Source organism: Cladophialophora carrionii (assembly GCF_000365165.1).
Source record: "Cladophialophora carrionii CBS 160.54 unplaced genomic scaffold supercont1.3, whole genome shotgun sequence".
NCBI classification, from domain to species: domain Eukaryota; kingdom Fungi; phylum Ascomycota; class Eurotiomycetes; order Chaetothyriales; family Herpotrichiellaceae; genus Cladophialophora; species Cladophialophora carrionii.
Window position 1 is genome coordinate 3,173,920 of NW_008481828.1, and position 27,219 is coordinate 3,201,138.

A 27,219-nucleotide genomic window follows, 5' to 3' on the forward strand; every position below is an offset into this window, starting at 1 on the left:
GGTTTTGTCGAAGGGCCGGAGAAAACCCGGCCATCAGACCTTAGTGTGTGGCACACATACGCCCGATAGCCCTGACAGCCTACTCTAAGAGATCAACTTGAGCCAGAGACGGCGAGCCTAGACAAGGTCAGAACGGGTCAGGCGACGAGCTGGGAAAAACTTACTTCATGAGATGATCCATGAATGTTTGCAGCGACACATCGTCCGTGAAGATCGTCTGGGCAGTTTGAGCTACACCTCCATATCCACCCGTTGCATGAGTGGTTGATGGATTCAGCTTCGACAGCAGGAAACGGGCTTGGGAGCCTCCCGCGTCACAAATGATAAATCGTGGTAGAGGGAAGCGGTCTTGCACCAATTCTCTAGCATCCTCCTTCGGAGCGTCGAGGACAGCGCGGAAGTTCTCATAACCCTCTTGGTCCTGGTAGCCAGCTTTACGCCATTCAGCCATAGTCTCACCGTGGAAAATGAGAATTTGAAAGAAAGTGTCAAGAAGAAGGATGGTCTGTGGTTGGATGGATGCGGAGTCGAGGAGGACAGGCTGACCTCCTTCTTGGTCGAGGCCGTAGGAGTCGAGTGTAGGTTGGATCATGATCAGCGAATCGCCCACATACTCGTGATTCAGCACATGTCGGTAGAATGCAGTCTCATCGGGTGAGTTGTTGAAAACCTGAAGGAATTGCGATCTCCGCAGGTGGAACATGAATTGAGGATACAGGGTGAAATTCTTGTCGAGTCGGAAGGATGTTGGATCATCTTTTCGGTAGTCTGCAAATCTGGAGCAGAGTCGAATGAGCATCCGATCGACCCATCTGAGCACATCCGGTCCATCATCCACCTCCGCTTTGAAGACTGCAATTCTTGCCATGAGCACCGCAGCAGCTTCCTGGTCAAATGATTGCGCCAGAGCTTGATCGCCTGTTGGCCCGCTCAGGTTGCGGGCAACAGTGGTCACACGAAGGTGATACTGACCCGAAGAGTGCTGGTAGTAGGTCAAGAACTGCATCATGCCTCGTTGAGGGCCTTGCTGCATTGGCGCCGGACCGCCTTGATTTGCAATCTCAAAATAGATACCGTAACTAGACGTGGGGTCGATACCGCACATTTTCCAAAGACAGGTGTTGCCGATACCACATTCCGTTTCGCCCACAGAGCTGGACTTTTTGTTCTGCGAGACGGCGTGACCTATCAGACCAGTAACCTTGAGCTCCTTTGTGGTCACGACTTCGAGTGAGGCATTGAATCCCATGTAGAGTTGATCCTGTTCATCCTTGTCAAACACGCGGACGAAGGACTGCTTGAACTGCGAGGAGGTGAAACTATCGGTCAAGACCATATGGCCACCAGTAGAGTTGGCCAATCCTTTCATTTCGAGCAGGCCGACTTGATCGAGACAGCCGACATAGAGGTCGATGATGTGTCCGTTGTGCGCCGTCCGTTTTGCAAGGGTCTCGAAGTATTTGATTGCCTTCTTGAAGTACTTTACGTTGTCCCGGTCGATGTCGTGGTGCGATCGGATAGGTTCGCGGAGCTCGGGAGCGACCACCATACCCGGTCCCTCAGTCGCGGGACCGCCAGCAAAGAGCATGATTCTGGCTCCGGCGTTCTGGAACGAAGTCTCAAGCAAGCTGACGGCAATGCTCGTGGCCACGCCAGTGCAACGAAGCGGCCGACGATCGTTCGCAACCGGCCAAGGGTCTTTTTGCAGCTGTTCGATCGCGTTGGTGATTTGGAATTCCGCCTGCTGGACAGGGAGAAGAAACCGAGCAGCGGGACCCATGGGTGGCGGTGGACGTCCTTGTACAGGCGGCATGTTGGGTCTCAGTCCTGGAGCAGCCAGTCCAAGCATCTCCTGGACTTGTTTTGCAGCGTAATCCTTGCTTCCTCGGAAGACATATGATTTTTGGCATTCGGTGTAGCCAATCTCGTGAACGGCAACGTTTGTTCCGAATGTGACCAGACCAACAAGAGCATTGGCAGGGAGTAATGACAGACTCATGACCAAAGTCTCCTTCAGCGCCTGCAAGCCATCCTCCTCAATTGCAGTATCGACCACGTAAACGAAAATGGGTGGAGCAGGTGCAGGGCGGGCGAGCCTGTATTCAACTGTGGTATTCCCGGGGTGCATTTCAGGTGGGATATTTTCGGCGCTGATATCTCCATAATGACGGGGTAGCTGGTTCCGCTGTAAGCAGAAAGGACAGATCCATATTTTGGCGCGGACATCGACGTTGGCGAAGGGGTTCAGGACGGCTCGACAAGGTGCTTTGCAAGTTACAGGCTCGTAGAGCAGAGGTGGTTTGCCAAGCTCCTAAGACAGAGTGAGTATAGAAGATATCTACCGAGTTCCAGCGCTTACCTTCAGAGGTGTTAACAGGACGCTCACAGGGACAACCAGCCTGTTTGCTTCCTGTGTAGGCAGGTATTAGTGCGGGATACGTTGGTCAGGCTTGGAGAGATATCATACCATGCGCGTGGAAGGGAAGACATTCCAGCTGAGCCTGACGCCGTCTCTGTCTTCCACCTCGCCCCAGTTGTCTTTGATCGCATCGTATTGCGCCTGGTCCATTTTTCAGAGATTATGCTGTGGGCACTCTCACAAACACATGCTGAGTGAGGGATGGGTTCGGGATGAGGTAGAGGGGAGTGTGAGGGAAGGACTGTTCTTCAGGCTCTCCTTCGCAGGCAACCCCAGGTTGGCCACCTAGCAGTTCCAGCAAGCGCAATTCTAGTAAAACGCAGAGCCACTCTGGCAAGTTGAGGTAATAGACAATAGACGGATTGCGGTGATGGACCGGCCAAGTCCCCACATCTGTCCTCAGTTGCGCACTCACAGCCTCGCCGTACCTTCCCTGGTTGTGCCTGCGGACAATTGTCAATTCACCACTACCCTGACCAGAGCCACCTGAGCGTATACACTGCACACACATTGTCTTCTCCGTTGCGACAGGTAGGGGACTCTGGCTCTGCGAGGTGCAGCATGGTCACATCCTGCACTTGAAAAGTCTACACATTTCACGAACTGACCACCATGGCATCTCCTTCAATGCTCACCAAGGCAAGATCCCCCCATTGTCCCCGAGCCCTCAGCTCAGCAATTTGTATTGACTGAGAGCACAGTTCGAGAGCAAGAGCAGTCGTGCCAAGGGTTTGGCTTTCCATCCGAAACGACCATGGATCCTTGTCAGCTTGCATAGCAGTACAATCCAGTGCGGACCCCATAGTAGACTGTCAACGGCCATACACTAACTGCAGGGCCAGGCTATGGGATTATCGCATGGGAACGTTGATCGATAGATTCGAAGAGCACGATGGGCCAGTCCGCGGTATCGACTTCCACAAGACGCAGCCACTGTTTGTCTCAGGAGGAGACGACTACAAGATCAAGGTGTGGTCATACCAGACCAGAAGATGTCTGTTCACGCTCAATGGCCATCTCGACTACGTTCGGACCGTATTCTTTCACCATGAGTTGCCTTGGATTCTGTCGGCCTCCGACGATCAGACAATTCGAATTTGGAATTGGCAGAATAGATCCTTGAGTATGTCTCGAATGCAGTTGACCCCCTGGCTATACTAACTCGACTGTCAGTCTGCACCATGACCGGCCACAACCACTATGCGATGTGCGCGCAATTCCACCCCAAAGAGGATCTCATCGTGTCTGCCTCCCTAGATCAGTCCGTCCGCGTGTGGGACATCTCAGGACTACGAAAAAAGCACTCAGCTCCAACTTCAATGAGCTTCGAAGATCAGATGGCGCGCGCAAACCAACAACAGGCGGACATGTTCGGGAACACGGATGCTGTCGTCAAATTCGTTCTGGAAGGACACGACAGAGGCGTCAACTGGGTCGCCTTTCATCCAACATTGCCGTTGATTGTCTCGGCTGGTGATGATCGACTGGTCAAGCTCTGGAGAATGAGTGAGACGAAAGCGTGGGAGGTTGATACGTGTCGTGGACACTTTCAGAACGCTTCTGCCTGTCTGTTCCACCCACATCAAGACCTGATCCTCTCGGTGGGCGAGGACAAGACTGTTCGGGTCTGGGACTTGAACAAGAGGACATCTGTACAGTCGTTCAAGCGTGAGAATGACCGGTTCTGGGTAATTGCCGCACATCCCGAGATCAATCTCTTCGCTGCGGGTCACGACAATGGTGTCATGGTGTTCAAGCTCGAGCGGGAGCGACCGGCCTCCTCCGTGTACCAGAACCAACTTTTCTACATCACCAAGGACAAGCAGGTTCGGTCATACGACTTCACCAAGAATGTCGAGTCACCCTCATTACTGTCACTTAGGAAGTTCGGCAGCAATTGGGTGCCTCCTCGGACACTCTCTTACAACCCTGCAGAGCGATCAGTCCTTGTTACTTCGCCCACTGATGGTGGTACTTACGAATTGATTGCATTGCCCCGCGATGCTGCCGGAGCCACGGATCCCACGGATATCAAGCGTGGATCAGGGAATGCAGCAGTTTTTGTGGCTCGAAATCGCTTTGCCGTCTTCAACACTACCACCCAGCTAGTTGAAATCAAAGATCTCAGCAATTCCAGCACCAAGTCTTTCAAGGCTCCCACAGGCACGATCGACATCACATACGGCGGTACCGGGTGCTTACTTCTCATCACAGCCACAAATGTCTATCTCTACGACATCCAGCAGAAGAAGCAGCTGGCAGACCTGAGCGTTACTGGGGTCAAGTATGTCTCTTGGTCCAATGATGGCCTCTATGCTGCTTTGCTCAGCAAGCATAACGTGACCATTGTCAACAAATCGCTTGAGCAGGTCAGTACCTTGCATGAGACGATCAGAATCAAGAGCGCCACCTGGGACGACTCTGGTGTCCTCCTCTATTCGACACTCAACCACATCAAATACACCTTGCTGAATGGTGACAATGGCATTGTGAGAACGCTCGACCAGACCGTCTACCTTGTCAAAGTGAAAGGCCGGAACGTCTATTGCCTCGACAGGGCTGCTAAACCGAAAGTTCTCAGTATCGACCCCACCGAGTACCGCTTCAAGTTGGCACTCGTAAAACGGAATTATGATGAGATGCTCCAGATCATCAAGACGTCGACTTTGGTAGGGCAGAGTATCATCTCGTACCTGCAGAAGAAGGGGTACCCTGAAATTGCCCTGCAATTCGTACAAGACCCTCAGACTCGCTTCGAGCTCGCCATCGAATGCGGCAACCTGGATGTCGCTACAGAGATGGCGAAAGAGCTCGATAGACCCAAGATCTGGACACGGCTGGGAGCCGAAGCTCTCGTCCACGGCAACCATCAAACTGTCGAGATGACGTATCAGAAACTCCGAAATTTCGACAAGCTCTCGTTTCTCTACCTTTGCACAGGCGACGAAGAGAAGCTGAGCAGAATGGCGAAGATTGCGGAGCACCGTGGGGATTTCGTATCGAGATTCCAGAATGCCTTGTATCTCGGCGATGTTGAAAGCCGGATACAGATGTTCAAAGAGATTGACCAATATCCTCTTGCGTACCTCACTGCAAAGTCTCATGGCTTGACCGAAGAGTGCCAATCCATACTCGAGCTTTCTGGCTTGACCGAGGAACAGATCTCGATGCCTGAGTCGGGAGAGCCTCTCGCCCCTCCGAGACCCATTGTGCCTACATATAAAGCAAATTGGCCAGTCAAAGAAGCCTCGCACTCATCCTTTGAGAGAGCTCTCCTTGGTGAGGTGGGTGTAGCCGTCGAGGACGAAGCGGGCCCCGATCTTCTTGGCGAGGATGTACCTGCCGCTGCAGACGGCGATGCCCTTGCCCCAGATGAGGATGCTGATGCTGGCGACGGTTGGGATATGGGTGACGACGTTGCTCTCGATGCCACGGGCAATGATTCCGACTTCGTCAACGTCGACAATCCAGACGCTCCCCTCGAAGCTGCTGGTCCAGGCAGTTCCGAAGCAGACCTGTGGTCGCGAAACTCGCCTTTGGCAGCTGACCACGTCGCCGCGGGCTCATTCGACAGTGCTATGCAGTTACTGAGTCGTCAAGTAGGCGCTGTCCATTTCGAACCTCTGAAGTCGCGATTTCTTGAAATCTATCAAGCGTCAAAGACTTTCCTGCCGGCAAATGCAGGGTTGCCCCCAATCGTCAACTACGTCCGGCGAACCCTTGATGAGACAGACAGCAGAAAATTCCTCCCGCTGATCCCTAGGAACCTGGAGGCACTGACGAATACAGATCTTCAAGAAGGCTACACGGCTATGAGGACGAACAAGCTGGAGAATGGCATTCTCACTTTCCGCTCTTTGTTGCGGTCTTTGCTCGTCAACGTGGTCAGTTCGCAAGCTCAGGTTGACGAAGCCAAGGCACTTATCACGAAATCGATGGAGTACACTCTTGCAATGAGCATCGAACTTGAGCGACGGCGCCTTGCTGCTTCTGGTGACGATTCCACAGAACACCTTAAGCGGCAGCTGGAGCTGTCGGCATACTTCACCATGCCAAAACTCGAAGTCTCTCATCGTCAACTTGCTCTCATGGCTGCTATGAAATTGGCATTCTCGAACAAACAATTTTCAAGTGCCCTGTCATTCGCCAACCGCATCCTGGCTAACGGCGGTGCACCTAAACTCGTTGATCAGGTTAGTAATATGTCCCTGCCCGTTTAACATCATGCTGACGGAAACAGGCCAAGAAAATCAAGCAACAAGCCGAGCGATCAGGTTCTACTGACAAGATCGACATAGAGTATGACCAATTTGCGGACTTCGACGTTTGTGCGGCTTCTTTCACGCCAATCTACAGCGGAACGCCAAGCGTGTCGTGTCCTTTCGATGGTGCGAGGTATCATAGCCAATACAAGGGCCATGTATGCAAGATCTGTGAGGTGTGCGAGGTCGGCGCAGCAGCTAGTGGACTGAGGCTATGGGTCAAAGGGCTTTAAGATGCAGGGATGATAGGATGACTCTCATGGAAGGCTCCACGATCAGCGATTATGGATAGAAAAGCACTGGAATCAGCGAAATACTTTTCTGGGCAGCGAGTCTGCAGATTACTCCGGCCTCACAGCGCAGTGCAGGCTGATATCGCTGTCTACAGCCAAACGTCATCCAATGTCAGTTGCCAGTTTTGCATCAAGAACAGACGTGAGGCATCCTCCGTGAACTCATCCTTGTTCTGAGATGATCGTGCATTAGGCCCAAGTGAACGCTGTCCATTTCCGAACAAGAGACCGTATGTGGTGCCTCAAATGCAGCTCATGCAGCCTCAGGGTGCAGCTCGACCACCAAGAAACCGTCAAAAGGCATGCAGGAACGGATAGAACGCAAGGCGCCATGTAAAGGTGGCTGTTTCTTGGGGCTTCTCAAGTGGGAGGATTCTCAAGCACCTGTATACCAACGAATGGCCGAACAAGAGGATACAAGGGGGGCTATCTTTCAGATCTAGACGGCTCTCGCTACCTGAAAACCGGGATGGAAAACAACGTGACGAGATACTGCTCTAGTCAAAGTATTGTACCCACTATGCAATCGGATGAGACTTGAGGCCTTGGTGGGGAGGGGGCGTGCGCGTGTGCGCGCGCGTGTCCCGCCTCAGAACATATTGGCGTCATCTCTCAAACAGCCTCGACGCTGACTCGTCTCGCGCCGCTCTCCTCCCTGACGACTGTTTGTCTCAGCGTGGTCTTCATGGTGCTGGCCTTGCGGGGGTTCTTGGCCTCGAAGATCTCGTCCAACTCCTCCAGCGTGCGGCCCTTGGTCTCGACGAAGAAGAAGTAGATGATGAGGAATTCGAAGAGGTCGAAGAACGCGAAGAAGACGTAGAACCAGTAGCCAATCTGGTGCGCGCGCGACTTTTTGTTAGCAAAATGTTTTTGTTGTTCGCCTGTGTGCCAGCGGTGCGAGGAGAGAGAGAGACATGTGCGTGTGCGTGTGTGTGGAGTACTTACATTGTTCAGAGCCACGGGAGCGGCGAAGGTGTTGACGAAGCCAGCACAGCCGCCCACCAACTGCAGCACGCCCATGCCTTTGGCGCGCATGTCGTTGGAGAGCACCTCGCCCGGATAGATCGGCTGCATGGACGTATATCCGAGGGCGAAGATCGAGCCGAAGACGTAGATGAACGCGATGGACGCCGAGGACGAGGCCTTGCTCCCAGTCTGCACGTACCCGGCCGCAGTCCCGGCCGTTATGAAAAGGCAGACGGCCATGCCGACGGCGACGCCCATCATCATCTTGCGGCGGCCGACGACGTCGTGCAGCCGTGCACCGATCACGGCGGGGATCCACCCGCCGATGGCGTAGATGATGTTCAGCAACAGCTGGGTGCTCGTGTCGGTGATGCCGACGTTCGCGACCAGGTACGGGAGGTAGTACGAGGCGATGTTGTTGCCGCTGAACTGGCCGAACCAGGCGAATGCGACGTTGAGGCCGAGTCGGTAGCGGCGGGCGCGCGACTTGAACAGCACACGGAGGTCGAACATCTTTCTAAAGGTCAACATGCCCTCGGCACGGAGGCTGGCGGTCATTTCTTCCACCTGGAGGCTGACGAGGCGGTGGTCCTTGTCACCGTTAGCGTGCAAGCGGGCTACGATGTTACGGGCTTCATCAATGCGGTCTTTGCCCACGAGCCTTGAAGATGGTGCTTTATGTTAGCTTGACTGCATCCTATGGGAGACCGCTGCTCGCGTGTCTGCGGGTATGGGTGGACTCACCATCTAGGAGATTCAGGGCAGAACCAGATCCCGATGCACACGATGCCGGGACAGATCATCTGCAACCATAGTGCCAGGCGCCAGGCGATGAGGCCGTTGTCTGTCAGGTGGAGATTGGATGCGTAGACTGTCACGGTCGCGAGGATGGAACCCTGATGCAGCCGTCAGTCGAAACGAATTGAGACACGTCCCAGAGGCTCGGAGGCATGATACTCACGAAATAGTAGAGCGTATTGTACATGCCGGCAATGGTTCCTCGGTACTGGGGAGGGGCCAATTCGATGAGGTAGAGGGGAGCGGCACTCTGCGCAATTGTCGAGAAGAAGGACAGCACGAAGCGGCCGGCAATGAAGCCACCCAAGGTAGGGGACGTGGCTGTCACGATGGAGCCAATGCAAACCCCGAGGCAACCGGCAAAGATGGCAGGCCGTCTGCCCTTCCAGTCCGAGAGCCAGATGAAGGGCGCAGCTGCCATCTGTCCGACCTGGAAGATTGCAAACACGATCCCGGTGCCGCTGTTTCCCTCGGGCGGCAGATTGTAGTAGTCGATATAGCTCTGCATCGCATTGATGGAGCCCATCAGACTGCCATCGTATCCTGTGTGGCGGTCAGCATGAGTTTCTCGTGTCACGTCCAGTCTGATTTTGGTTCCTTACCATTCATGGTCGAGCAGAGATAGACGAGAATGCATATCGCATAGAGTCTCAAGTAGCCCCTACTCCATGGGCTGGGCTTGTCTTCGCTCAACGCGGCCGCGAGCGTGACATTGTGGGCGTGGATGGTCTTCTCTGTTAGGATCTCTGAACCTGTTGACCCTTTACAAGGAGGCTCAAAGTGCTCTGTGGGTGAGTCTTTATGGTCCTCCATCTTGCTGGATTCGCAAATGTCTCAGACGACGAGAACTAGTAACGAGGTTGTAGTAGACGCAGGGGAGCTCTCTTCCGACGTAGATTTGGCGTCCAACGAGCATCTATATATCTTTCGTACAACCTCATGCGTCCATTACTAGCTCGGACACATACCGTATGCTGCGTGAGATCAAAGTCCTTCTGACACTCGGGACTGGCTCGGACAGGATGGTTCGACTTGGCTATTCATCAAGCCTGCCGGCATTGGCGACAGGGTCGGTGCTCAATTCGACGGCTTGCATCTCCTAGAGAGCCGCCGCTGTCACTCGCGTGGCGAACCTCCGCTGCTCCATACCCCACGCGGTTCTCGACCTGTAATCCCCACAGGAATAGACGATGAGTTGTGCCGCTAGCACGGGATTTCATCCTCCCGTAGGTCGAGGGATCGACCAAGATTTTCGCGAAGAGCTCGTTTGCGGCCTCGGCAGACGTTTGGGAGAAGCTGGGGGGATGCAACTATATGCGGCGATATGTATCCCCATGCCCCAGACAAGGGGGGTTGCATCAGCGATCGTGCGTAACTTGAGCATTTACCGGCTTAGGCGGCGAGTTTGTAGGTCAATTTTGCGGGGGAATGAAGAAAGATCTTTGCCAAGACGCTAAAAGCGGCCAATTATGTTTGTGCGGTCTTTTGAATTTCCGTCTTGGCGGCTCCCAAGGCCCTTGCAAGATCATCACGCAGAAGTCCCGAGTTCATTTGCGCTCGAGATCCGTGAGAGAACACGGCTTTTCATATGGCCATTCTAGCGCTTGCGACAGCTCGGCGCTCGTTGTACCGGTGTTGAGCATTACGTATGATGAATGACGGCGAGCAAAGTGGTGAGTCGGAGTGACTTAAGGGAGCCATGGCTTTCACTGTGGCTACACCTCCTCGACGACCGTGCATATTGTAGTTCAGCAGATTGCTTGTGTGCCCGGTGAAGTAGTCAAGATGACTCAGAAACTCAACAGAACTGCATTGAGCTCCGGATGGACGTTGTTCGAAACCGATGCCCAAACCAAAGACGAGATTCCTGTCAGGACCGTACCGTCTGTGGTCCATCTTGACCTGATCGAAGCGCAACGGTGCCCACGGCGTCCCAGTCCAGCCCATTTACTCGTACTAACAGTGGTAGGATACCTGATCCGTTCATCGGTTTCAACGAGCTCGAGGTCCAATGGGTTGCCGAGAGAAAATGGACATACCGAACCACTGTCAAACGACCGGACGTGCGAGAAGAGACCCGGATGGCCCTTGTCTTTGAGGGCCTCGACACCTTTGCAGACGTCAAGCTGAATGGCAGGAGTGTCCTACACTCGGAAAACATGTTTCTTTCCCATCGATGCGACGTGACGGACCTGCTGAAGCCCGACGTCGACAACGAATTGCGCATCGACTTTGGCTCGGCGCTTCTGAAGGGTCGGGAGATCGAGAAACAGCATCCCGAGTACGACTTCAAGAGCGTGGCCTCCATCCCGGGAGAGAACGGACGAGTCGGCGTGCGCAAGGCACAATACCATTGGGTAAGACGCGAGTGATCTGAATCAAGTTATTGGTTCCAGCCGCTGACGCGCACTCCAGGGCTGGGACTGGGGTCCAGTGCTCATGACTGCTGGACCATGGCGACCCATATGGCTCGAAACTTATCAATCCCGCATTTCGAATGTCTGGTTTGACATACAAGTCAGCAACGACAACCAATCCGCTTCGGGCCAGATTTTTGTTTCAAGCGAGGGTCGCTCAAAGAGCGTGAAGATTGAGGTGACACAAGATGGAACGGCTGTCTTCGAGCAAGAAGCACAGACAGGCGCAGATGGCTTGAACGCGGTCAATATCACACTTGGTAATTCCAGCCTGATCGTTGCCACCATGATTCAAAGCTGATCCTTGCCCAGAGAATCCGAAGCTCTGGTACCCTAACGGTTACGGTTCTCAGCCGCTGTATGAAGTCCGGGCTCGACTTTCCGACGATGCCGGACTCTTGGATGAAGTCGTCAAGAAGACTGGCATCCGACGAGCCGAGCTCATTCAGGACGAAGATGAGATTGGTGAAAGCTTCTATTTCAGGGTGAATGGGGTCGATGTCTTTGCAGGCGGTTCGAACTGGATTCCTGCAGACAACTTCTTGCCTCGTGTAACAGAACAGAAGTACAGGGACTGGCTGCAGCTTGTAATCGAAGGTGGGCAGAACATGGTTAGGTATGAGATGAATTGATTGCAATGTGCGACACGAACTAACTGAAATAGAATCTGGGGTGGCGGCATCTATGAAGACGACAAATTCTACGACACTTGCGATGAATTAGGTATCATGGTCTGGCAAGACTTCATGTTTGCCTGCGCCAGCTATCCTACCTATCCCGAAATCCTGGCATCGATTGAGGAAGAAGCTCGATGCAATCTCCGCCGCCTGCGACACCATCCGTCAATCGTGCTGTACGCTGGCAACAACGAGGATTATCAGATGCAGGAGATGTGGAAACTTGACTATGTCAAAGAGGATAAAGACCCACAATCTTGGTTGAAGTCGACCTTCCCAGCGAGGTATATCTACGAGAAGCTTCTACCCGACGTTGCCGTTGAAGGCGCACCAGACGTCGCTTACTGGCCGTCTTCGCCTTTCTCGAGAGGCGAGCCATGCAACGACCTGAAAATAGGAGATGTACACCAATGGAACGGTAAGCATGCCCTTCTTGTTGGGGTGCAGCGCTGATCGCCCGCAGTCTGGCACGGGGCCCAAGAGAAGTATCAAGTGTACGAGCAGATTGGTGGCCGTTTCAACAGCGAGTTTGGCCTCGAGGCCTTTCCAGCATTGCAGACGATCAAAGACTTCGTCTCCGACCCAGCAGATTTGCATCCGCGGTCGGCAGTCATGGACTTTCACAATAAGGCGGAAGGCCATGAGCGCCGTATTGGCCTGTATCAAGCTGAGAACTTCCGGCCAGTATCGAACTTAGAGGTGAGCGCCTCAACACCTATTGATACAACAAGAGGCAACAGCTAATTTCAGCTCAGAGTTTCGTGTACCTCACCCAAGTCTCCCAAAGCGAAGCCATGTACTTTGCGTATAAGCCCTGGCGACGCCAATACGGGGAGAGCCGACATTGTGGAGGTGCTCTCGTCTGGCAGATCAATGACTGTTGGCCGTGCACATCGTGGGCATTGGTAGATTACCATCTCCGCAAGAAGCCTGCTTTCTACACTATCGCACGCTGCCTCGCACCTGTCGCCGTGGGGGTGCAGCGCGAGTACCGCGATTGGAGTGTCATGCACGCGCGTCCCGCGAAGACGACGAAGTGGAAGCTCTGGGTGGCCAGCAGCCGGCTTGAATCGTTCGAGGCACAGGTCGAGTTACGATTCGTGTCTATCAAAACAGGCAAAGAGATCAAACCAGCGTGGAAGAAGACCTGCAGAGTCGTTCAAAACGGAACTACAGCTTTGCTCGAGGGCGAGACACAAAACGAGAAAGAGGAACCTCATGTCCTTGCTGCTCGTGTTGATGTCGATGGAGTCTGCATTGCCCGTGACACCGACTGGCCCCAGCCTTTGAAGTATCACTCATTCGAGGACCGCGGGCTGCTTATCACGAAGTCCGGCAAAAAGCTGAGGATCTCCGTCGAAAAGCCCGTCAAGGCGCTGGTGGTTGATGAGATTGACGGGGTAAAATTCAGCGACAACTGCTTAGACGTTGTGCCAGGCGACGAACAGACAATCGAGATCAAACAAGGAGATGTGGATGCCGATGGTCTGGTTTGGCGGTATCTTGGATTCGAGGAGGGGGTGCGCGGCGCACAGAGGGAGTCAAAAATTTGAGGCTTGGATATAGACAACTAATTCGGCTTCCTCCAGGCTGCCCGGATACGTCAGGCGTCGTAGACATCAAGCTTCGTGGCTTATAGGAATACTCTACCATCTGCTAGCGCTCAATTAGAAATTCGCCTCTGCCGAGGGTGATGTGAAGCTACTTTACGTGACCCTCACATCTGCCTCACGGCTCCCTCAGAGATTACTCACACCTGGCTCATAGCGACTTTACACCTAAACCGTAACTCCTCTAACTATAATTTATCTCTAGAATCTCCTGCCAGTATCTTCTCCAAAAGCTCTGATCTCTCAGATCGTCCACGTAGTGGAAACGCTTGAAGGCTTCCGCTGGGCCATATACAAAACCCACCTCAGGATGTCTCTAGCGCCCACAGGCTCAAAGCCAATTCCGAACAGGAGAAAGTTGAACCGCGCATGTATCGAATGCATGCGGCGCAAGATCCGCTGCGATGGTCTTCTCCCCTGCAACAACTGCCAATGGTATTGTGTCCAAGATCGGTGCGCATACCGGCAGAGGAATAAGAGAACAAACCCTTCCTGGAAGTGCGTGACATCTAACACGAGTGTTGTTAGACTGACTGATAGTCTAGACTTGTCGAACAGCTGACAGAGGCCGTCGAAGCTCGCAATCGGGTACTGGCGAAGCTATTGCCGTCTCTTGACTTTGACAGCTTACCAGATCTACGACGTGAGGATATCATCCAGCTCATCAGCAGTGAGCAAGACAGCAACGACGGCGTCCCAGTTCAAGACCATGAGCTCGACCGAGACCCTCGTTCGGCCGACGGGAATACGGCCGAAGACGCTGAACACGAATGGGATGAGGCTGCCAGACAGCAGGACTACACTTCACCCATCGCCGACGACGTCAATGGCTTAGCCTTGAGCCATGGAAACAGTTCTTATTTGGGCACTTCGTCTATCAGCATAGCGCTGCGGTCAATTTTCGCGCTCTGTCCGACCGCGAAGCAAGCTTTTCTCCGCCTCACTAACACTCTATCAAGCAGGATCCCCAGGGGCAGAGAGCCTATTGCTGCCGCACTATCGCAAAGCCCGCGAGATATTGCGCCGCTTCCTTCATCCTTTTCAGATCCACAACCGGAGCAGCTCGCGATTGACGCATACTTCGACCACGTGCATCTAATGCTGCCCATGGTTGACGAGATCTGGTTTCGTACTGAGTTCACTACTCGGGGACGAACTGACGATGCATGGGTTGCTCTTTCAGGCATGATACTGGCTCTTGGGTCGATAGCCGCAGGAGACGATCGGTTGCATACCAGCTACTATGCTCGTGTACAGCAAGTCACTGGGCACAACGTCTTTGCCTCTGGGCATTTGGAGATGCTTCAAGCGCTGATACTGCTTGGTGGATCGTACTTACACTACATTAACTCGCCCAATACTGCATATTTGATATTAGGGACAGCGTTTCGCATGGCAACAGCCATGGCTCTTCACCGCGATCCTGCCGCAGTTCCCTCAAATTTCCGCCACCACTCTGCTGGCCTACGTTCTACCCTGCCAGTTGGCTACTCGTTGCCTCGAGCTGAATTGAGGCGGAGGACCTGGTGGTGCCTGATCTGCAGTGATGCTTGGAGTGGTATTCTGCTTGGTCGACCCTCCATGACCCGATGGGATCCTCTTACTATGGACACATGCATGCCAAGCGACACCGAGCCTGGCGAGCAGGCGAACATAGGCCAACCATATCCCATAAAGGAAGGGGACTTCTCGGGTACCTCACTGAGACTGAGCTCACAATTCTGCAAGATTTCGTCAAAAATCGAGTATAGGCTCTCGCAACTGTCGCGTCTCTCTGCGCGTGAAGTCCTTGCCTTTGAGAGTCAACTGCTGGCATGGGAAAAATCACGACCAACCATGTTTAAGGCCGGCACTGCGTGCCCTGAACGGGTACGATATGTCCGAGACAGTGTCTATCATCGCTGCCAAATCGCACGCATTGTCATGTCCAGGCCTCACCTCCTCCGGCTGACTGAAGAGGTGGCAACGTGCCAATCCTTTACCGACGAAGACTGGCGCGTGGTCTCCATATGTCGCGATGCAGCTTCCGAGCTCATCAACAGTATCACCACTAACCGGCTCCGCACGAGAATATCTGTCTGGCATACCTCCTGGTATCTTTTCCAAGCCTGCATGATTCCTCTCTTATCCATTGGCCTCAACGACAGATTGCCTGCGGAGGCAAAGCTCGAAGAGGCAACCATCTGCGGCTACCGAGAGGAGCTCGAAAGAGCTGTACGCACCTTCAAAGACATGGCGCCGTGGACAAGGTCGACAGACAAGTACGGCGAAGTCGTGGAAGCCTTGTATTCCGGGGTCATGCTCGCACCGAGAAACCAAGACGTGGCATCGACAATGCAGGGTAGTTCTAGTTGTTTTGGAGGCTTCACGGTCGTGAACTTGGGCAGTCCGTTCGCCCTTGATCAGCAGACTCTCGACATGTTTGACACTTTCCCGGATTGGTTCGACTACGAGCTCGTATTCGGAGCAGAACTGGGAGAGCAATGAACAGATCTACATCTCACCTGAGCTTGAAGGCGCACATCGGGAAGAAGAAGTCAGCGTCTTCAATGGCCCGAATGCCTTCACCCAATAAGACGCCCCACGCTCGACTATCTTATGATTCAAATCAGGTTCACGCTGCGTCCGGCAAAGCGTGGACCAAGCCCCAGCTCGCTGCTCCGGGTGGCTCGTACGTGCCCATCCTCATGCTCGCTCCCGCATGCAGGAAGCAGTCCGACGCACCAATGCCGGGGCTTCAGACCCTCGCCGGGTCGCGTGATGACAACATGCTGAAAGTCGATGTGGAAGCTGGATGAGAGAGGATGCGCAATATGGAAGAGGCTGTGGCACTCAACTGGCTCGGCCAGCCACAGGTTATTCCAAGACTCCTCGACCTTTACAAAATCAAGATCCAGAACTTCTGATTTGGACAAGAGTCCAAGGACTTTATGCTCGCCAATGCCGACAATGACAGGCTCGAGGACCTTCATCGACCAAGTGTATGCGCTGATACCTATTCCGCAGCAGATGATGGCCGCTAGGCGCAGCAGAGGCTCCGCGTAATTGAGGGGTTGGCTCTGATGAGGTCAAGTTTGAACGAGTCGTAATCCATGCGAGCTCCTCCATCATTGACCATCCCGATGGCCATAAGATGCAGAATTTGCAGTGCGTTTTCAAAGCACGACTCTGCGTCTATGTCGGTTGTAAACTTCTTGTCGTCTGCCCAGGCAGGCAATGGGCTCAATTCGCCCTTGATGGCGAAATCCCACGCCGGTCGCGAGAAGACGACGGCCTTCTCCAAGAGATCAAGGACTTTCGCCATACTATCCGGCTGGACTGTGCGGACATCTACAGGTCCGAAATCCAGTCCCGCGGCTGCGTCCGAGTCATGGCGCGGAGCGCCCAATCTCGCTAGTCCAAACAACTTTACCAAATCTCCCAGAGACCTGGGCATTGGCATGTTGGCGGTGGCCAGGGTGTTCGTGTTTTCGCCCACCATGCCACTCGTGATCTTTGGCAGCACTGCTCGATTGGCCTCGCGAGCTTGCGTGAAGCAGTCTTTGAAAAGACGAGGGAAGGCACCACCCGGCTCATTGTCCTTCCTTCGCACATCTTCCGGTGGTGGGGGTTTGTACCAGTCATATTGAGCCATGGTGCAGAGGATGAAATCCCTCACCTTCGAAGCACCACGGATGCTATTGCTCTGGCTCAAAAACTCGGTGCCAATCTCGGAAGGGAATGGGTGAGCGGACCAGAGTACTGCGTGCGACCGTGCCATTGTTCAACACAGCCCGCAGGAAGGAGAGTTGGTCCTCCTGCTGATTGTCTCCGCCTCCTCCATACGAAGCCCATGCGTGACTCAATGTCCACATGCGGTCCATAAAAGCAGCCGCGTGATGCATTTCCGGATAGATGGTCGCGAAGTTCCACTTTTGCTTCTTCACCCTTTCCTCGCAACTCACGAACTGAAGATTATTTGACAAGATAGCCTCTTGCAAAGGCCAGAGTCGCTCCAGGATCCCTTCGTAAAAAGCTTCAGACCGGTGGTCGTCTCTCCAGTGATCTGCCCATAGTTGCAGAGCAGATCTATAGGCTTTCCAGTCTGGCAGCTGCCCGATGACCCCAGCACAACAGCTCTTGAATCAGTCTCTCACGACGATGGTTTTCTTCGCCCGATTGAAGATCTCAGGAAATACACTTGTCATCTTCACGCGGTTCTCCATGCTCTTCGGATCCTCGCTCTGGTCAACACATATGACGTCCATCCAAAAATAGGCATCCCCGACAAGGCTGTTGAGGTTTTGTTCCAGGAAACGCGCCTTCGATCCCGAGACAATGATTGGAAAGGGAATTCCCGCGACATCTCTCCAAGTATATTCTCCTGGCGAGCCCCAGACGTGCGAAAAGGCGATATACTCGGTTTTGCGAAAGTCGATTACCTCCTGCACGAGCACACCAGCAACGAACCGGCACGGGATGAGGAGTCCCTCCGACGCGAAGGGCCTGACGCCGCCAAGCCCGCGTCTTGGGTTGGGTGCGACGAGTACCGGTATGGGTATGGGTGGTGGTGGTGGTTGGGGTATTATGGGCACGGGCACAACCATGTGCGCAGGTTCAGCGCTGGACGCAAAACAAAAACATGGCTCATTAGTGAGCACGGAACTAACCGCCACCGAAGTCCACCAGGAGGGGGGAAACTGACACTTTACGCGAAGAGTCTGAGTCGGGCGTCCTCCTGCCAGACGTGCTGGGAAGGGATGTGGAATACTATTAAATAGGCGAGCGAACAAGAACAAGCACAAGCACGAGGACGCGACCGCCAGGACGCACCGCGATGAGTCTGGCCGTTCCAGTACCAGTGCCAATACGGCAGACGTCCGATGGCAGGAGAGTCCAATGTTGTTACAACCGGACAAGATGCCATCGAACCACTTCCGCGGCGGTCATCGCCACTTCCTTGGACGCCTTCTCAGCGACCGCCCTCACCTTCGGAAGCGACACGCCCCATGGAAAGGCGGTCCTTTGAACCACGTCCGCCTATGAGATCTTTGTCGGAACGCACGCCATTAAGCACGGCGCAAAGCGAACAGGGCTCAGACGAAGCGATGGCAGATATCGAGAGGCATTACCTCGGCGGCTGGGGCGGGTTAACGCAGATAGGTAGGTAAGTAGGTAGATAGGTAGGTAGGCAGATGAGATGCAGATGAGATGCAGATGCGTATGGAGACTCATCGACGCGTGCTTCCCCCTGGAGACCGGACATCAGACATGACCTGACAAGATAAGACGCTGAATATGGGTCGCCGGGGTGGTTGTGCGATACACAGGACAGAGCACGCAGGATACAATCAGTACTCACTTACAGTACTCTGTACGCTTAAGGCAGCCAGCACCTTAGACAGATCATCAGCGTACTCCCGTCCTGTCTTGTGACGATCAATAGCCACCCGTCGTATCGGTCGGTGCCAAAGTACAAGCATACTACCAAAGGTACTTCTAAGAGCACACCGCATGCTGCTTACAGTATCCAGTATCGTAGTAGCAAGGATAGTAGCCTCGTCTGTCTGTCTGTCTGTCTGTCTGTCTGTCTGTCTGTCTGTCTGTCTGTCTGTCTGTCTGTCTGTCTGTCTGTCCTGCGGAAATCGGAATGTCAGCATCAAGAGGCACGACGACAGGACAGTTCCACATCCAAGTCCAGGACCAGGACTAGAGAAAGGCCTAGACGGAAACTACAGTAGGGTAGCTCGGGGCGGGATGTAATATATATAGTAGCATCTCCGTATTCCGTATGGGTAGGATGAACAGAACAGAACCGAATCGCGCTCGGGCTCGTACGCCGTACACGGTAAATGGTACACGGGCAAATAGGCAAAAGTCATAGTCTCAAGGCCAAAGTGTCATGGATGGTGCCGTATTACACGAGTATACTTCGAGTTCTACCTAGTACATACCTAGGTACGACAAAAGTGAATTTAATTGTCAAAAGCTCGATCCGAGACTCACCAGACCAAAGGAGATGGATACTGCACCGAGTACAGAACATACCTACCTATTTATACGCCGGGAGGCAGGTACCTGGTACGAGTACCTACAGTAGGTACATGGCAAGGCCTCATGGTTCAGGTTAGATTCGCGTGAGGGTAGGCCCAGTACTGCAGTATATATAGTTCTGGGAGGATAGCTACTGCAGGTATACTCTATACCCCATCCTGTACATACTCTTACCGCCATATCGTGTGCACGGGACAAGTTGGTCGTCGCATCTTGCAACCATGGCGCGTGACTTTACTTCGTCGCCCACGCTGCTGTTTCATGGAAGACGCACTATAGATCGTCGTGTGATTGCTTCTCCCAAACGACATGGTCAAAATCTCCAGGGTACCACTGTAGGATGAGTTGGAAACTGGGCAACCATTATCGGAAAGATCAAAGGAATACTGTATGGAAACCCATTTTATTGGCAATTTTCATAAAAACAGCCGGACCTAGCTAATTATCTCCAGGAGTAAAGTACTTTTGTCACATTGAGCTCCTTTCTTCGTACTTTTGTCGCGTTGAGCTCCTTTCTTCGTACTTTTGTCGCGTTGAGCTCCTGGACTCGTACTTTTGTCACATTGAGCTCTCTTGTTCGCACATGAGGCTCGGCACACAGATATCAACTTCTCCATCTCACGTTCACCAAGTCGTCCGCACCTCGGGGATGTCTTTGGCTGTGACGTGCAGGTCGGTAAAGATGGCATCGTCGCCTGCCAAGCTGGTTAGGACACAGTCGCATCAACAACAGAACACGTCCAGCACTTACCTTTCAAATGCTTGACGCGGATCTCATCTTCACCCTCCAATTTCTCGAGTTCTTGCTCAGGCGGAGCATTATCCTCACGTTGATCCTTGGGCCGTTGCTCAGTGGCCTTTTCATAATCCTCTCCGATCATGAGGAACTGGGCATGGTCGTAATTCAGATACTTTGGCTCCAATGGCTTCCAGCGCAGTCCCCGGAACTCGTCGACAATCTCTTGCGGATACTCGGGTCCTGACGGCACATTCTGCTGGCCCGTAGGTGGCTGTTCCGGGTTTTTGACACTGACCACAAAGCTTCCGCGCTGCTTGAGGCCAAAGTCTGTCTGGACCTCACCGACCTCGGAAGGGATGTTGATGATATAGGCGAGGTGCGATTCGCGGCCAGTAGACGTGATCGCGTAGATGCCCTCGGCAAGTGGAGTGACTGGTGCAGTGTGCTTCGTGCCCTGAGTCTTCGTCTGGTATTCGGAGCCGGTCAAGAAAGTCTCCTTGAGTTCGGCGAAGCTGGTCTTGCATTTCTCGACAAAGGTGATGAATCGGTCCTTGCCGCTCTTGGGGAGTACCTTCTTTGGCAAGGCCAGAAGACGGCAATTCCCCTCGTCGCCAATGGGGCCGTCCCCCAGTTTTGCATCGAGAGGGATCGGTCGCATAACAAGAAATGAGCGCGCAACATCGTTGACGTCCTGGGGATCGTCGACATTGACGCGGGGCCGGAAGAAGAAGTATATGATACCTTTCTCCAGGATGGTTGAGGGGACATCGTCGTCGTCCCGGGCCCCGGGCTCAACCGCGTTGCCATTTGTCTCAACTGGCTTGGTCTCTTCTTTGGATTCCGAGGCTCCGGTTTCGGCTTCTTTATTATCAGCTTCCTTCTTGGGTTCGACGCTCTCCTCTTCCTCAGCCTTCGCGTCTTCCGTCTTGGACTCAGTCGCATGGCCATTGGTCGACTCGGGCTGGGTCTCTTCCTGTTTGTCCTCTGCTGTGTCTTTCATCTCTTCATCCGGCTCCTCCGGAGCAGGTTGCTCAGAGGTTCCACTAGAAACCATTTGTCAGCAATGGACAGCCACCCACGGAGGGGAGTAATACTTCTGTATGGTCTCTTCCAAGGTCTTCTGTGCCGGTTCTCCGTTCTTCTTGCCGCGCTTTGCGCTGGGTGGAGAGCCCGTCGCATCATTCTTGCGCTTCTTGCCGGCCGGCGACGATTTCGGATGAGGTGGGGACGAGCTCTGAGAGCCCTGGGAGCTCGATTGAGCAGCAATGCGTGCAGATGAGCGCCGCCCGGTCATGGCGTCTGGGTGTGGGAGGTGATTTCGCAATGGCTGGCAGGCAGGTGGTGCGGGGAAGATGAGGAACAGCTAAAGTGGGTGGTGATGGGAGAGTGAGAGGAAGGTGAGCGAGAAGTCAGGAAGCATTTGACGAAGCTGCGGTTGGCGCATTCTTGTCATCGCGATGGCTGGATGCATGAGGTGCAGCTAAAGTTCCTACTCCACACCGCGGCGGCATTGGTGGCATCGCTGTGTACAATGATGTAAGACGGGATCGGCTGCTGGTACAGCTGCAGGTGTGAGACAGAAGAAAGTCATTCTGGTCGATGGTCCATGCTAGTCAGGAACAAGGGTCCTGGTGCGGCCTCGCTAACGCCGGCCGTGAAGTGACAGAATATCTCTAATACGGTGCCACATCATCCGATCTCCATCGCGTCACTGTCGTCGGGCCCGCGAGGTTTGGATGGTGTCGTGGTGCGCTCGGGCGTGCTGGGAGAGTTTGAAGATTCGAGCGCCGCATCCTCCGACTTGTCCGAGCTGTCTGTCCATGCTTCTTGTGCCTGTCTCTTCACAACCCGCTGCCCCAGAGGCGTCCGTTCGCTCCTCTTTCGCCTCCGTTTCATCGGCGGCTGTGCGGCGTGCCCGTCGACCAGTTCAGAAATCTCGATTTCTGTCGCGTCGAGTGCCGGGCTCTCGTCCTCGTCATCATCCATCTCTGTCGAAAGGCGTTTTCGCCCTCGATCGTATGCGTAATCCCCTCGATGGGCGCTCTTGGGTTGACGCTCGCACGAGAGCCGTCGTAACCTGCTGGCAAGCTCGTCGTCGGTGTCGGGCCATAGCTTCTTAAGTGCTTCATCTTCGAACTCGGATTCGGGTTCTTCATACTGGTCCGGATGGAGGACTTCGATATCTCCATCGTAGCCCATGTCATCCGGAGACATCTCCTCGACAGAGAAGCCATCGCTTGACTCTCGCCGAGGCCTCTTCCTGACCCTGTACTTTGGCACCAGGGCCATTTCTTCCGATGGTAGAAGCCGGGGAGAGAATTGGTTGCGGGTTCGTCGCAAGCGTTTGATTCCTCGATATGATATCAAGATGGAGCCGGAGGTGATTTTATGCCATCTCTCCTCGCATGACGCGTGAGACCATGGGTAAAAACTCTGTCGACCGTCGTTCAGCCTTCGCAGCGTCTGGATGGTGAAATGAGAAGCACGACGTGTACCGCCATCGTTCCGAATCCAGCCTCTAACCCGTGGTAGTTGCACAAAGAAACTCACGGGTACAAGTTGTGGTGGTCGCCAAAGACTCCGGCTACGTCATTTGATTAGAGCGCTTTCGATATTCCGGCATGTCCGAAGATGCTTCGGATGGAAATGGCAGATTCTACCCATTCTAGCTCATGTCACAGAGACGTCCAAAAGCCTATACACCTTGACTGTGCTTGAAGGAGGGAGACGGGTCGGAGTTTCCATAGGAGGCATGTGGGTGGCCGCCTCACGGATGCTACTGAATCCCCGAATAGCATTCGAGAGAAAGGCACATCAGATCTTCGTCCGATGTGGGCAAAGTCGTCTACGAGAATGATGCCCGGATGGGTATACAAACATCTAGAGCTTCATCAACCCATTCACTCGTCCTCGTCATCCTCGTCGTCCTCCAAGCTGCCTTCTCTTGTGAGCCCTTCGTAGAGAGCCCAGGCTGCCAGAGTCTTTGCATCCCTCGCACCCTCCCTCCACAGTTCCTCGTACTTCACGAGCTTGACGGTGATCTTCTCCTTGTCGGTCCCTGACAGCCTGTCCTTCAACTCCATGATTTCAATCAACGGCATCGTCCTCTCCCACAGAAAGAGAGCAATGTACTCGTCACAGCCGCCCGGGCTGGGATACATGGCCTTTTGCAGATGGCTTTCCGAGCCCTTGGCATCCTTCAGGGCGAGCTTCGTCATGTCTTTCAGTTCGTGCTGGGAGATGGTCAAGCCCGTCTCTTCATACAGCTCGTTCGCAGCGGCGCCTACAAAGGTCTTGGCATCATCGATCATGCCGGCAGGGATCTCGAAGAAGTTCAGACTCCCGGCCGGAACGCGTGGCTGCTGTGTCATGACCACAAATCTCTCGTCGCTGTTCGTGTCGCCAACCTGTGGTCGGAGGATCATCAGAATTGCCACGCTACCGCCCCGGAGGAAGACAATTCCCGGCAGTGGTGAGCCATTCTCGTTCGATACCACCGTCTCCATCTTGATGAAGCCGATTCGTTTGCCAAACCAATCCACAGACTGCACGTTGATGGAGCGGAGCGTATGACGCTCTTTCCGGTCGTGGAAGACGTGATCCCGGTTGGACTGAAGTCGAAGCGACTGACGGAGCGTCTTCAACCAGAGCTCGAAGGGCTTGAATTCTAGAAACTGCTGCCGCGTGATGTTGGCGGGTAACTTGACTTCCACGAGAGGCTCACCCTGTTCCCTCGGGAGGTTGAATGTGGCGGCCATGTCGTTGCCCTCCTGTGTGACTGTCGAAACGGCCTTTTACAGACACGCGACGGTGCGTTCCCTGGATGATTCCTCACAAAGGGATTTTGAAGACGCATTGGGAACAATTCGAGCGCCTTGGGACAGGCGCGGCCATGCCCACCAATGACAGTTGACTCGTCGAAGCGATCGAATGCCAGCGCGGCATCCCTGGACAAGCGACGCAACGCGGGGAACTGAAACACCCGCTGAGTAATTAATTAATGTGCCTGGGCTCCTGGGCAAGGGGCTGAGGCTGAGGCTGTCGAGAGCATCGAAAGGTTTCGTCGCAAGCACTCTTCATGACGGGGCATCCGACGCTGGCGACCATGATCTGCAAAGTCTGCCATGATATGCTTTATGACCACAAAGGCCGGAAAGGACTGACAAGCCTAGGGTCCCAACTCGAGCTGAACTTCAAGCACCACGCCAAAGGCCGGAACCTCGTCGGCTCGGTCCAGCAAGGTTGCTATTTGTGCCGATTGATCCAGGAAAGGCTAGAGAGCGCCAACGTCAATCTCGACGCCTACGATGGCTCGAAACCTTTTCTCACCGCCCGCCTGAAGCCGTTTGGCCGCCGCCGCCAGACCGGCCTGTACCCGCTGGATTTCTTCCTGGAGCCCAATAAAGTGCTGGTGGCAAGCTTCGTCCTCAAGCAAAACGGTAAGCCATTCTCCTTGACATTGAACCGCCCGAGGTGATGCGTGGACCTAACCCTCTGAAGACCCCCAAAGTCCCGCCAACGTCCAAGTCAAGCCTGTCAGCGGCACGACGTCAGATCCCAAGGTGGTGGAGAAGGCAAAGGAATGGATCGCCGAGTGCACGCAAGGTCACGACAAGTGTCGCGTATCCCCCGACTCAGCATGGGTCCCGAACCGACTCCTGGATGTGCACACGGCACTGGACCCGGACAAGTCAGCAGATACCATCCGCTTAGTGAGCCGAAAGCCGGGCGAGACTGATGCCAATGCACCCCGGACGGAAGGCCCCTACGTCACGCTGAGCCACCGCTGGGGCAACGTGCCGTTTCTCAAGCTCACCAGGGCGAAGCTCACCTCCTTTCTCAACGGCATCCCGCTAAGAGATCTTCCGCAGACGTTCCAAGACGCCATCAAGGTCACCCGCGAGCTGGACAAACGATGGCTGTGGATCGATGCGTTGTGCATCATCCAGGAGGATGAGGACCTGAAGGATTGGCTCGAGGAGTCTGCGACCATGGAGCAAGTCTACGCCAACTCCTACTGCAACATCTCGGCCACGGCCGCGTTGGACAACTCCCGAGGTCTGTACGGCCAGAGGGACATGAACTGGAAATGGATCGAGACCGTGACACTGAACACCCAGCACCTTCAAAACAGTGCCGAAGGCAAGGTCGGATGCACCATCCTGGACCTCTCCTTCTGGGAGAAGTACGTGGACAATGCGCCCGTCAACCGCCGCTCCTGGGTCTACCAGGAGCGGCTGCTCGCGCCACGCGTGCTGCACTGGTGCGAAGACCAGATCGCGTTCGAATGTCGAGAGGTCAGTCGCGCGGAATGTCGCCCCGAGGGCATGCCTCACTTCCGGATGAAGTCCGGCGTCCTCATCCAGGGCCTGCACCTGAAAAGCGTGGACCTGGACACCGGCAAGCAGCTGCGCGCGATCCGCGAGGCGAGCAGCCATGGGTCCACGCTGTCGAGCCGTCTCCAGAAGATGAGCGACGAAGTGCAGCTCAAGAAATTCTACCTCTACGAGCTATGGAAGCACTGGGTCGAAGTGTACACCAAGCTGGAGCTCACCATGCCGCAAGACAAGCTCATTGCCCTGTCTGGGATTGCGCGGATGCTGGCGTCCAGGATGAAGAACGAAGGGTACGAAGAGGATCAGTACATTGCCGGCATGTGGCAGAAGTACATAGCCAGCCAGCTCCTGTGGTATGTCAACGAAGGGACCGGCAAGAACAGACAACCCTTCGAAAACACCCGACCGGCAGATTATCGCGCCCCGTCGTTCTCATGGGCCTCGGTCGAAACACCCCGGGGCATCACATTCGCCGAAACGACCGACACGGGCCTGCTCATCGAAGTGGAAGTCGTCCGCCTGAGTTACCGGACCATCGAGGACAAGTTCGGTCTCATCACAGACGGGTACATCGTCGTGAAAGGCGTGCTCAGGAAGATCGAACTGACCGACGCGGCTGCCCCAAAGCCACCATCCCTCTCGAGGACTGAAACATTTGTAAGTGCTGCGCGACGTTTCCGTCCCATCATCTAGTCATATGTTGTGTTATCTCCTTGCATTGCTTGCACACTTACCCACATGCTTGCTTGCACACTCGCTAACCACCACCGACCTTCTTCTCATTACAGGTCCACGCCATCAACTGGGACGTCCTCGTCGTCATTTCGCTCGCCATCTGCCTGACGCCTCTCGTCGCGGTCCTCCAATTCTGCGGGCTCGACACCCTCGTCCGCCACCGTGTGCGCCTCCTGATCTGGACATGCTGCTACGGCCTGCTCAGCCTGGTCTGTCTGTCCCTACGACACCTCCGTGGTCGTCTCTCCTCCTCTGCCACCGCCGCCACCGCTATTCCCTCCGGGGACGAGAACCGGTACACCTGGCGACTGGTGCGCTACGGCCAGCCCGTCGGCCGAGAATACCAGCTCGTCTACCTGGACAGCCCGGCGTCGGAGCCGTCCGTGTTCGGCCCGTGCGCGCAGGTGTTTTGCTTGCCCGTGCTGCGCGACGAGCGCTACCTCACGTGTCTGCTCGTGCAGGCCACGGACGGCGAGTTCGGCATCCGGTACAAGCGCGTGGGCTTGACGCGGGTGAGTTCCCTGACGAGGGATCTGGTGCATAATTTGACGACTCCGCCGGGGCATAATGAGACGGCGCTGGGGCAGTATTATTGGGGACCCAACTCGAGTAAGCGGAATGAGAGTACGATTTGTATCATATGATGCGGGAAGGTGGGTCGAGGACGTACCTACGTAGTTAGTGTCAATAGGTTGGTAGCGTGGGCGATTGGGTGGGTAAGTAGGTAAGAAGGTAGATTAATACCCCTGTCTTCTACCGTAGTGGTTCAAAAGCCTAAAGCCTAAGGCGTGGTGTCAGAGTGGTGTCAGCAAGGCATCAGCGTGGTGTTAACATAATGTGTGTTGGTGGTTTGGTGTCCGAGACTGATAAGAATTCGTCAGGGAAGAGCTGTGTATTAAAGCAGCACAACCTATTGGTGTTGGTGTTGGTGTCG

General features: G+C 54.4%; 10 protein-coding genes across 10 annotated transcripts; 4 read left to right on the forward strand and 6 right to left on the reverse strand.

Annotated features, from left to right (window-relative positions):
- Positions 1-160: 160 nt before the first annotated feature.
- On the reverse strand, positions 161-2,569 carry G647_04557 (protein transporter sec23; the record flags this gene model as incomplete). The annotated part of the gene is made up of 3 exons (XM_008728898.1): positions 161-2,311; positions 2,360-2,410; positions 2,468-2,569. 3 exons carry the CDS (start codon positions 2,567-2,569, stop codon positions 161-163), a joined length of 2,304 nt encoding a protein of 767 aa, XP_008727120.1.
- Positions 2,570-3,277: 708 nt separating this feature from the next.
- On the forward strand, positions 3,278-6,914 carry G647_04558 (uncharacterized protein; the record flags this gene model as incomplete). The annotated part of the gene is made up of 3 exons (XM_008728899.1): positions 3,278-3,542; positions 3,593-6,612; positions 6,660-6,914. 3 exons carry the CDS (start codon positions 3,278-3,280, stop codon positions 6,912-6,914), a joined length of 3,540 nt encoding a protein of 1,179 aa, XP_008727121.1.
- Positions 6,915-7,586: 672 nt separating this feature from the next.
- G647_04559 (uncharacterized protein) lies at positions 7,587-9,551 on the reverse strand (the record flags this gene model as incomplete). Its single annotated transcript, XM_008728900.1, has 5 exons — positions 7,587-7,808; positions 7,920-8,601; positions 8,685-8,836; positions 8,902-9,281; positions 9,341-9,551. 5 exons carry the CDS (start codon positions 9,549-9,551, stop codon positions 7,587-7,589), a joined length of 1,647 nt encoding a protein of 548 aa, XP_008727122.1.
- A 972-nt stretch (positions 9,552-10,523) lies between these two features.
- Positions 10,524-13,385, forward strand: G647_04560 (uncharacterized protein; the record flags this gene model as incomplete). The annotated part of the gene is made up of 7 exons (XM_008728901.1): positions 10,524-10,657; positions 10,708-11,095; positions 11,154-11,415; positions 11,468-11,771; positions 11,820-12,250; positions 12,296-12,531; positions 12,588-13,385. 7 exons carry the CDS (start codon positions 10,524-10,526, stop codon positions 13,383-13,385), a joined length of 2,553 nt encoding a protein of 850 aa, XP_008727123.1.
- A 367-nt stretch (positions 13,386-13,752) lies between these two features.
- G647_04561 (uncharacterized protein) lies at positions 13,753-15,929 on the forward strand (the record flags this gene model as incomplete). The annotated part of the gene is made up of 2 exons (XM_008728902.1): positions 13,753-13,940; positions 13,988-15,929. The coding sequence occupies 2 exons, from the start codon at positions 13,753-13,755 to the stop codon at positions 15,927-15,929; spliced, it is 2,130 nt and encodes a 709-aa protein (XP_008727124.1).
- A 532-nt stretch (positions 15,930-16,461) lies between these two features.
- Positions 16,462-17,076, reverse strand: G647_04562 (uncharacterized protein; the record flags this gene model as incomplete). The annotated part of the gene is made up of 1 exon (XM_008728903.1): positions 16,462-17,076. The coding sequence occupies one exon, from the start codon at positions 17,074-17,076 to the stop codon at positions 16,462-16,464; it is 615 nt and encodes a 204-aa protein (XP_008727125.1).
- A 3,023-nt stretch (positions 17,077-20,099) lies between these two features.
- On the reverse strand, positions 20,100-21,508 carry G647_04563 (uncharacterized protein; the record flags this gene model as incomplete). Its single annotated transcript, XM_008728904.1, has 3 exons — positions 20,100-20,170; positions 20,227-21,257; positions 21,309-21,508. 3 exons carry the CDS (start codon positions 21,506-21,508, stop codon positions 20,100-20,102), a joined length of 1,302 nt encoding a protein of 433 aa, XP_008727126.1.
- Positions 21,509-21,903: 395 nt separating this feature from the next.
- Positions 21,904-22,503, reverse strand: G647_04564 (uncharacterized protein; the record flags this gene model as incomplete). The annotated part of the gene is made up of 1 exon (XM_008728905.1): positions 21,904-22,503. One exon carries the CDS (start codon positions 22,501-22,503, stop codon positions 21,904-21,906), a length of 600 nt encoding a protein of 199 aa, XP_008727127.1.
- Positions 22,504-23,114: 611 nt separating this feature from the next.
- G647_04565 (uncharacterized protein) lies at positions 23,115-23,972 on the reverse strand (the record flags this gene model as incomplete). The annotated part of the gene is made up of 1 exon (XM_008728906.1): positions 23,115-23,972. The coding sequence occupies one exon, from the start codon at positions 23,970-23,972 to the stop codon at positions 23,115-23,117; it is 858 nt and encodes a 285-aa protein (XP_008727128.1).
- A 347-nt stretch (positions 23,973-24,319) lies between these two features.
- G647_04566 (uncharacterized protein) lies at positions 24,320-26,929 on the forward strand (the record flags this gene model as incomplete). Its single annotated transcript, XM_008728907.1, has 3 exons — positions 24,320-24,653; positions 24,715-26,207; positions 26,339-26,929. 3 exons carry the CDS (start codon positions 24,320-24,322, stop codon positions 26,927-26,929), a joined length of 2,418 nt encoding a protein of 805 aa, XP_008727129.1.
- Positions 26,930-27,219: the final 290 nt, after the last annotated feature.